We start from the raw sequence: 10,443 nt of genomic DNA on the forward strand, positions 1-10,443 counted from the left end.
TATAAATAACCATAATAGATTATTAAGTATGAAAAAAAATGTAGTTTTATTTGCACTTTACCTTTGAGGATAGACGACGGTGGAGGTGTAAACTGATGGCGGAAGAGAGGGAGAAGGAAAATGATACTAAAACTTAACTTTCATAGCATAATGTAACAATAACTTATAAAAGATAAAAAAATTAGTGTTGTTTTATATATATATTTTTAAATTTTTATTCACTGCTTTTTGCTTTCTTTTGTTCACTTCCACCAGCTGGACAGAGGTCGCTTCTTTTGTTCACTGGACAGAGGTCGCTTGGTAAAATATCTCTCCAAAGAGATTTGGCTTTGCCTACTTTTCAAAATGTTTCTAAAATGACTTAGGCAAATGTCATTAAACTGAGCAGCAATATGGCCAGTGTGAACCTTTTTGGGATGTTTCTTTTCAATAAAATCAATCACTTTCTGATAATACCTCAAGATTTCCTTTATCGAGCGAGATCCTTCCACGACAAAGCAAACACGCGGACTGAGACCAACGAACAGAAGTAAATAAAAAATGGCGCTGTGAACTAATGTAACGTCGTATGGTGAGTTTTTGTTCGTATCGTGGAGCAAAAATATGTTCGAATTTCATGTCGTATCCTGAAAATTTCATATGCTGGGACGTTCGTATCCTGAGGTACCACTGTATTTATATTTACTTGGAATGTACAATTTGATTTTAAATGAATTTTATTTTGTAGAACTTATTTTTTACATATGAGGACTTTTTTCCCAAGCTCTGATGGTCCATAAAAACAAAGACAAGTGTAAATAACAATGAATTTATTACCAAAAGTTAGGTACACACATGGGTTACTTTTCGACATGATCACCGTAAAGATTGAGGAATTTTGTCATATCTGTGGATGAGCTTTTCCATTCCCTTGTCATAGAATGTTGCCGCTAGTGAATTGAGATGGCCTTAATGTTGTTTTGAAGATAGTCATTAGTCTCACACCTCTGCCCTGCTACCACATTTTCAGTTCAGGAAAGAGATGGAAGTCTTCACACATTAAAACATTTTAAGCTGGGTGGAAGTTTGAAAGTTGGAAGTCTTCACCACCTTTAAACACCCAGTGTTTAGTCCTGATTTACTGTCAAGTGACTTCCACCAAGTAACACATTTAAATGCTATATAACTGTGATTTCAGAAGACCAAGTAATACATTTAACTGATTTCATTTGTGTGTAACTGACATTTAACTGTGATTTCAGAATTTTAAGACCAAGTAACACATTTAAATGCTATATAACTGTGATTTCAGAATTNAACATAAAACTTTTACGTACAAATTTTTAAAAATGTTTGTTTATATTGAACACAGTCTCTAATGATATGCTGATAATTTGATTTTGATTTGATATAAATGTTGATATCAACATTCAGTATTTATCTAGGATATTAATATTCAATACTTTTGTATTCCATATTGATATCAAAAGAATCTTGCTATCAAGCTTGATGTTCATATCAGAATATTGGTTTAGCATAACTCTAGCAGTCTCTTAAAATTCAAATTTCTTATTACTGGTTCCAGTAGCATTCATTATTAGGGATGTCCCAATACAACAAAAGTATTGATACCAGTATAATGAGTAGTTTTAAAGTATCAATAAATCATTTATTTATTTATTTCATTAAATTTACAGGAAAAGTCAGGTTAGGCATTTGATTTCTAACCCCTACAAAAACATATATCATAAAAACAAATAACAACCCTTAAAACATAAAAAAAAACAAATAACAAATCTTAAAAGAGATATAGTGCTTTTTACATTTCATTTTTAAAATCAGGAAGGTCAAGATATAAAAAATTCATCAAAATTATTAAGGTTTTGCAATATACAGTAAAAGAAAAATTGTTGTGATATATTTAGATGTAAAAAAGGAGAAAATGTAAGTAAATGAGCAAAGTTTTCTTGATAGAATTTGGAGTGAAAGCCAATCTTGATAAATAAGACCACTGAAATATTTGCAATATATTAGCCAGTCAAAATATTTAATTCTCCCAAAGAAAGATGGGAAGCCCAGGTAAATTCTAGTGCTATTAGAGTCAATAGTGAAAGGCAGTTTACACATTTTGTTAAATGTTAGGTATATCTTATTAATAGCAAAAGTAATTTTGTGTAAAAGAGAAAGTGCAGCTATTGACCATATGGGCAATCCATAATCAATGCAAGATTGAAAATTAGCATAAAAATTGGTCTGCAAAGCTCTTTTATTAAAGATGAGCTTACAAAATCACCATAAAATCTGGTATCGGTATTGGTATCTGTCTTAAAGTATTGACACTGGCCAGTATTGGCATTGGGTATTGAAACTGGAAATCTTGCCAGCTGTTGCATTGCCTTCCAGTTGTTTTTACTGCTGAGAAGGTACAGTACATCTATCCCTCTTTTTGCATGGTGGATACGTTCCAAAGAATGCCATGTAAAAAAATTCATATAAAAATGTACAGTACTGTACATGCATCCTATAGAAAAATGCTTGATGGGATATACAACTTCAATGGAATGAAAAAAATAAGCAATTTACAAAATAAACATGAGCTATTTTATTCTAACATTATTTGTGCATAAATATAGTAGACACAAAGTGGTATAGGAAACATAAAAGTGACACACAGTATTTTCTATACTCTGCTTAAAAAAGAAAATTGACTCTTGATTTTGACCCAAAAAAAGTAACTTTTAAATTTAGCTTTTTGTTAAAAAAATTTTCAAATGAACTGTTTTTCCCTATGTAAAAAAGAATCAATTGCATAAAAAGAAGAGTAGTTTTCTTTTGTCCACTGCATTATTTCAAAATCACATAAAAATGGACTGCATAAAAGTGTACTGTACTCATTACAATGAAGGCCAAGTAAGCTCCAGATAGCAATTAATATTTTTTTGCTTACTCCAAGGAATTGAATCCCAGCTATCTAGTCAGAAGTCAGTGTGTCAGTCAGTACTTTAATTTACACTTGTAAGATGTTTCATGTACACACAAGAAGTCCCAGGTCTACAGTCCTGCTAATGGGCTGTGGTTACTACTATACACAGAATAGGGTGGATAAGAAATTATTGGTGAAGAGGTAAAACAGTGTCTTCACATTGGAAGTTATTTATTGTGTTCAAATTTTATAAATGTCAGTGCAAACAAGTACATACAAATTGTAGCTCATTTTAAACAACAATAGTGGACCAAGTTGATTAGCAAACAAAAGTACTGCATAATTTTTAACTAAATATTTGTTTATAAATAGTAAACAGAACTCTAACCATATATAGATTCTGGAAATGAAATTTGATGTAATATATGTATTGAGTTTTGGTCATTAAAATGCTTAAATTTTGCACACCAGTGTATAAAACAATTGTTTTTTTTTTTTGTCATAACTGTGCAAGAAATCACCTGGGAGACATGAAATTCAGAATACAGAGACAGTATTTTGTACTTAAAGGATGAAGAAAGCATACTAGCACAAAAATGAATAGAACACACACAGTATGGAATCAAACAAAAAAAAGGCTTTATTGAAAGAGTAGCATTGGTATAAATGATTGCTTGCCCAAGAAGGAGGAGAACAAACAGATATCTCATAGTACGGGATACGACCCCCCTTAACTGCAATGGTTGCTTGGCACTCGTCTCTCCATACTCAACATCAGATTATCAAACAGTTGTTGAGATAAGAGTGCCCATTCCTCAATGAGCATCTGTTTCAGTTGTTGGGTGTTCTTCAGCAAATATAATCATGCTGAAAGGTGTCTCCCCAAAGCATCCAACACATGTTCTATGGGATTTAAATCGGGAGTATGTTGGCCAATCCATTCTAGTGATTTCTTCTCTTTCTAGAAGCTTCTCAACAGCACGAGTCCAATGTAGCCTGGAGTTATCATCCATAAAAACAAAGTCTGCACCAATGGCACCTCAGAACAGATGCATGTGAGAAAGGATCACTTGCTGAAAATAGTGATCTCTGGTAACAGTACTTATGTCAAAAATTTGGAGATCAGTCTGTCCATTCATCATAATGCCTCACCAAACAAGCACCCCAGGACCACTGTAACAGTCTTTTTTCATGATAAAACTGTGTCCCTAATCCTCTTCATATCAACTAGTGTTGAGAAACGACTCTCATCTGTAAAGAAGACGTTACTCCATTGATGAGATGTCCAGTTTGTGTTCTTATACCAGTATAAACGGTGCTGCTGATGGGCAGCTGTCAATGAGATGCAGTGTTCAGGACATCAGGCAAATAGGCCACCTTTATGAAGGCATCTGGCCACATTAAACCAATACTTTTTGTCCTGTTGCTGTACACAGCTGCTGAGCAATGTTACTTGCTGACTGGTATTGATCTCTTTTTTGCCTGCAGGACAATATATCAATCATCCATTGGCATTGTTTTTCTCGACGACCACCACTAACTTTTCTTACAGCTGTACCTGTGGTTTGGAAAGCTTTGCAAGCTTGTGAAATGACACTTTTGTTAATTTTGAAACTCTTGGGACACACTTATCACACTACAACCCCCTCAAGCTTGCCAATCACTACAATGTGTAAAGTCATCCAGAGGGTTTCTTCTAGCCATGTTGCACATACGAACTCACCTGAACTTGCAGCAAATGTTTTTAATAACACCTTTCTACTGAATTGGATATTGCAAAAAGCCCTTTTCTGCAGTTTCATGGCTGTCTGCTTAAAAATTACATTGTTGCTAAGTTTTGCATGCCAGTGTAAAAAATTGGCTAATGGATTTACACATTTTAGAAAGACTGAAATGTCTTTCTACCATCTATGTATTTTTATATAAGTTTAACTTAACCAAAAATAGTGTAAAATTCCATTTTGGTTTCTGATTCAGCTGCAAAATCTGGTTTCATCGAACCCTACCTGTTTGTGAAAAATGTAACGATACCAGATCCAATACCCAAAGTAAAGACACTTTTGGTATCAGTATCAGACCAAAAGTATCAAGTACAAAAAGTACTTGGCATTGGCAGTATCAGATGTCCTTATTCATCATGAGGCAGCTCAGCTCAGCGAGTAAAATGGTGATGAGATAAGGAAAATCAAGAACTAGAATTCTTTCAGCAGAAGACATTCTATGTTCTTGATTTTCATGTAAACAAGTATGTTGAGTCAACACCATATTCAGATATTGTTTTGTGGGTTTGTCCCAAATTTTAAGTCATTTTGGAAGTGGTATTCAGTTTCAAGTTATGGACTACATTTGTAAGTGAAAATCAACTGGATCCATAGGAGAAGTGGTGGAGTGTGTCTGTTCAGTTCTGCTCAGCAGCTCATTTTTAAAGACTCCTTGCAAAATTGTGTGTTCAGTTTTGCAAGGAGTCAGTTTTGCAAACATCTTTGTTGTCTTCCATTAGCTCAAGTAGATTTACACAGTTTCTTTCAAATTTGGTTTTTAGTAACAAAGCAACATTTTACATTTCAAGAAAGATGAATAGACATAACATGATTTATTTTTGTTTATTGAATATTTTTCTACAAAAAACAAATTACAGATTAAAACTATATTTTTGTAATTTTTTTCTTAAGTTAGAATCAAGTTGATTTTAATTTTTATAAAAGTTTGTGCTGGATGTACTAATATGTTCTTTATGTAGTTATGCTGCTACTTTATCTTTAATGCTGACAGGTTAAGAGAGTTTAATCATTTTATTTATTTTTTTTATATCCATTGTCACAATGGATATAAAAAAATAAATAAAATGATCATCTTAATGTTGACAGTGTTTGGTCATATTCTCAACAGAAATAGCTGGTTTGTGACAAATTGGTTTGAACTAAATTTATCAGATCCTTTCATAAAAATTTGATGTTATGGCTTGGAGTTAATTTAATATTGTAAAACAGTTTTTATTAACTAAAGATTATATCATAGCTTTTGGTAAAACTGTTATCAAAATTAATATTGATCAAACTATCATTTTTTTTTTTACATGTTAGAACTTTTCCAAACTGCAAATTTGCTGACAAATGTCTTTATATTCATCCCAATTGTAAATTTGATGCTTTATGTACCAGAAGAGATTGCCCTTTCACACACGCAAGTAAACGTGCTTTTTCGGCCTCGACCATACCTCCTTATTGTAAGTATTCATTTCCTATCTTTTATGTTTAAATCAATGTCAGGATGTTTCTCACAAGAAAATTAATTTATTTTTTATTATAGATGTCGTCATTAAGAATAAAGTTCCAACAGCAAAAAAGACCTGCAAATTTTTCCCTAACTGTTGTAATTCTAAATGTCCTTACATACATCCAAAGGTAATTTTTGACAATCTAAAATTGAACCTTGCAATCGTGCAAAATTATGATTGAAAATTCTCTTTATTTAGCCTTGTCGTTACGGAACAAATTGCCAAACTCCCAACTGCACTTTTAATCATTCCATCATTCCTTCTCCATCACAATTGAAGTGGACTGCACCAAAAACTATTCAATCATCAAAGTAGGTTGACATATCTCAATTTATAACTTTTGCATTCTATTCATTTGATAACAATTCTGTTAATTTATTTCTAGTTCTCATTGAAAAAGAAAAAAAAATTTGTACAGAATATCTAAAATATTTTCGTGTAAGAATTAGTTTTAATACCAATAAATTTTAAATTGGTAGAATGTATATAGAAAAATCTTTGTAATAAAATATCTGACAAATTGCTATATGTTTTATTAGTGGACAGAAATTGTGTTTTGAGTATTAATTACAAAAACAATTGCAATCATCATTTTTGTAAAAACAAAAAAATTTTTTTGTATTCATTGTTAATAAATGTTTTTTTCCTTGATGACTTTTGTAGTAACAAACATTTTGTATATTTTAGTTAAAACTGCTTTTATTTGTAATATCTGCTTTTATATATAAAAATTTTTTCAGCCTTCTTACAATTTGCATGTTTACAAGAAATGTATCGATTATGCATTATTTATTAGTAGTAAAATTGAGTATCTCTTATTTTTTAGATTTTTTTCCATAATTTTTAACTACAGTAGAGCATCGGTTAACCGACCACGTTCTAGTCGGCAAATTTAAATGTCTGCTAGTGATGTGGAGCTACAATATTTGACTATGTCTTGGCTACTTTAATATTATTATCACGTGTTTTAGCTGGCAATACTGGCTTGACCATGAAAGGGAGCCAGTATTTAAATGAGGCTTAATTTTTAACAATACAATAGTGACGATTATTATTTTAAAAACATTTTTGTTAGGCTTAACATCTATGAAAATTCAACGCAAAGCAGGTTAATAGCGATATACTAATATACTATACTAATAACCAAAAAATATAAAAAACTACATTATCTGTTTTTTCAGTTATCTGACCAACCCCAGTTCCCAATTGAGTCGGATAATCGATGCTCTACTGTATAATAAAGCTAATAATTATGTTATAAACATTGTTAAATCCAAAAAAAGAAAACAAAAACTTGGAGCATTCATTTTTCAACAAAATCTTATCAACATTCAGCTTCTGAAAACATGCTGCATAAAAATCTGATTCGGCTGCAATTGAAAAAACTAACCTCTAAATTCCCACTGTCGTCCATCTCTCTGTCCTTCCTTAATCTCAAGAACGGAGTTCAATAGATGAAAGTCGAGACCAGATGTGGAAAGCTTATGGGTTAACTATGGCCCCAATTAACTATACATGAACTTCTAGTATAGACTGGAAGTCACATTATTTTAATTCAAATTCTCCCCAGATCAGTTAACAGAGTCATGCTGGTCATCTATGTATCATCAGGAAAAGTATGATACAGGAGCAAGACTATTAATTTGAGATTGAGAGCATAAGCACTTCTAAAAATATAAATTTTGTTTTTCATATAATTGTTAGTAAAAAATTAATTTTTGAGCAATAAAACCCATGTAAACTGGAATTGCACTGTACCAAATTTTTAAAATGTTTGGACAGGTTTCCATTTTGATCAAGTTTTAGTCTTTTTTTTTTAACTTATACCAGATAAATTTTACACAGTTACATCCATTTTTATAGTGAATTCACTATCACTCTTACATATACAAAAAGAATTTTATCACTAGGTTTAATTCAAATTACTCCAAAGTGATTCCAACTAAAGATGAGAGTATTTGATTGCAAGAATTGAGAACAGTTAGATTCTAAAAAGACTTTTGTCTGAGAACTTGTTCTAGTTAGATACTTTTTGGATGCAATTCTTATGAGCTCATATAACAGCAAAAAAGCCAATTTGAATACCAAGAACTATAAAGTATAGTAACAATATAAAGTATACAGTACAAAATACTGTATACATTTTTTATTTTTCTAAACTTACAATTTAAACATGGCCCATTTTTATTTATATGATAAATATCTGGTATTATTGAATGCTAGTTAAAAATTTTATTTTAAAATTATTAGGTTATCATATTTAAATTTGAAGCAAAAAGATTTAATTTTTTTATTTAACTGTATTAGATTATAAAATGTTAATTAACATTAAATTTTAATCTATATATAAGTAAAAATTGTATAGCTGGCTTGAATTATAATTATTGCATAACGTATGCTGTAAAACAACAATAATATATTAATCTGCAAATAATAGTTCTTAAAAAATGAATTACTGTAGAGAAATCAATTTGTTCCTGTATAAGGAATTAACAAATAATTGATTTTTTAGAAAGTATATCTCTTTACTCAAATTATTTGATTATTTTATTAACAAATTTGCTTGCTTTTTTTTTATATTTATCTACTTTAAAAAAGATTAGTTTTATGACTACAAGTTAAAAACTGCTACAGATACTATATACAGAAAAAGTATTATTAATATATTACTTAATACAGCATAACAAAAATGCTATTAAAAATCTTATAAAATAAAATTAATTTATAAATTGATAGAAAATAAATATTCTAATGTAAAAGTTTTATAGAAAATAAATGTAACATTTTGATCCTTGGGTTTGCTTTTATCATACTTTAATGATAACTTAGTTTGAAATTCCATATATAAAATTTTTATTTTAAATTTAAAATTGTTTTATTTTATCTTGTTGCTAATGTATTACATTTTCAAAATGAACAGGTTGTCTTGAAAACTTTTGAATCTTAATTCTGGTAGCTCTAAAATACAATTTTTTGTTTAATTTCTATTTTAAATGTAAAGATGATTATGATGATGATAAATTTAATCATATTTTTTACAATTAATATTTTCTATAAAATATATATACTTAATAACGTTTAAATACTTCTATAGCTAGAGTTGAACCTTATAAACCAACTCCAATACGTCAGTTGTTTGCAAGAAATCATAAACAACTTGTGCCAATATCTCTGACTAATGTAGAACAATTAGCAGAAGAAGAGAATTGTAAATATATATATTTATATATTAGATATTTGATATGTTAGATAGAAGTTTTTAATAATTTATTTTAATTCTAGTTGTGTCTTTTGAAATGAAACTTAACCCTTTTGAATTATTTTATATTTTATTTAAAGATATATATGTGTATGTATGTATTTATTTATGTATGTATGTATTGCTTCAATACATTATGAAAAACAAAATTTAATGTTTTCATTGATTCTTCTTTGTATCTGATTTATAACAACTTTAATACTGATAAAATACATTGAACTATATTAATATTGATAGCTCAAATATTGATAAAATAACTAACATCTATTTCTGATACAATATAGTATCAGATTTTGATTTAGATGCTAATGATCCACAAGACCAAGACACACGTACTGTAGTATCCTGTACAGATAAACATCAGCTTAAAAATCAGAAATTAGAAAATGACGACGATGACGAGGATGATGATGTAGATATAGAAAAAGAAAATGAATCGGAGCTGTTTACGAAAAAAACTAAAATTGCATCAGTTGATGTAAAATCAAAAGCAAGAAGTGACAGGAAAAGAAAACTAGAAGACATTGAGTAAATTCATATAAAATAATTTTATAATTATATCAATTGATATATTTATATAATTCTTGTTTTAAATTTTTTTTTAGAATACTTGAAAATACTGAAAATGCTCCACATTTTGTTGTCACGCTGGATGGCGTAGATCCAAGCAAATTTCTAAGGAAAAAACAAAGACGGAATGTTGTAACAAATAAGGTGCCTTTGTCACCTGATGTTAGTAAATTTGAATTAGATGAATTAGAAGAACTAAGTACAAAAGAGATCTGTCAAACAGATGAAGGTAAATAAAATATATTTAAAAATTTGTTCTTTTTCTTTTATAATTTCAACTTTCTATATTTTACTGTATTAGCAGAAGAAATTATTGAAGAAGAGATGATGGATGAAAGCATGGATGAGAAAATTCAGGAAAGATGTCGTTACTGGCCTGCATGTAAACGAGGAGATAATTGTGAATATCATCATCCTACAATACCATGCAAGTAA

General features: G+C 29.8%; 2 protein-coding genes across 2 annotated transcripts in view; both read left to right on the plus strand.

The window, feature by feature from the left end:
* The window catches only part of LOC111628248 (zinc finger CCCH domain-containing protein 14-like), a 34,589-nt gene extending 27,808 nt beyond the window's left edge, over positions 1-6,781 (plus strand). Inside the window, exons 16-19 of the mRNA XM_023371996.1 lie at positions 5,986-6,128; positions 6,212-6,306; positions 6,378-6,490; positions 6,565-6,781. Coding sequence (XP_023227764.1) covers positions 5,986-6,128; positions 6,212-6,306; positions 6,378-6,490; positions 6,565-6,574 — 361 coding nt within the window. The 3' untranslated portion in view covers positions 6,575-6,781. The remainder of the gene's footprint in view (positions 1-5,985; positions 6,129-6,211; positions 6,307-6,377; positions 6,491-6,564) is intronic.
* Positions 6,782-8,127: 1,346 nt separating this feature from the next.
* Positions 8,128-10,443, plus strand: LOC111628249 (zinc finger CCCH domain-containing protein 14-like). The gene is made up of 5 exons (XM_023371997.1): positions 8,128-8,143; positions 9,274-9,387; positions 9,723-9,966; positions 10,044-10,237; positions 10,310-10,443. Exons 1-5 carry the CDS (start codon positions 8,128-8,130, stop codon positions 10,441-10,443), a joined length of 702 nt encoding a protein of 233 aa, XP_023227765.1.

Source organism: Centruroides sculpturatus, unplaced genomic scaffold (assembly GCF_000671375.1).
Source record: "Centruroides sculpturatus isolate CEXI.00-Female unplaced genomic scaffold, Cexi_2.0 scaffold512, whole genome shotgun sequence".
NCBI classification, from domain to species: domain Eukaryota; kingdom Metazoa; phylum Arthropoda; class Arachnida; order Scorpiones; family Buthidae; genus Centruroides; species Centruroides sculpturatus.

Coding starts and splice junctions, on each gene's coding strand:
- LOC111628249 (XM_023371997.1), top strand. Junction 9,388..9,722: donor ATTAGCAGAAGAAGAGAATT/GTAAATATATAT, acceptor GATACAATATAG/TATCAGATTTTGATTTAGAT. Junction 9,967..10,043: donor AGAAAACTAGAAGACATTGA/GTAAATTCATAT, acceptor ATTTTTTTTTAG/AATACTTGAAAATACTGAAA.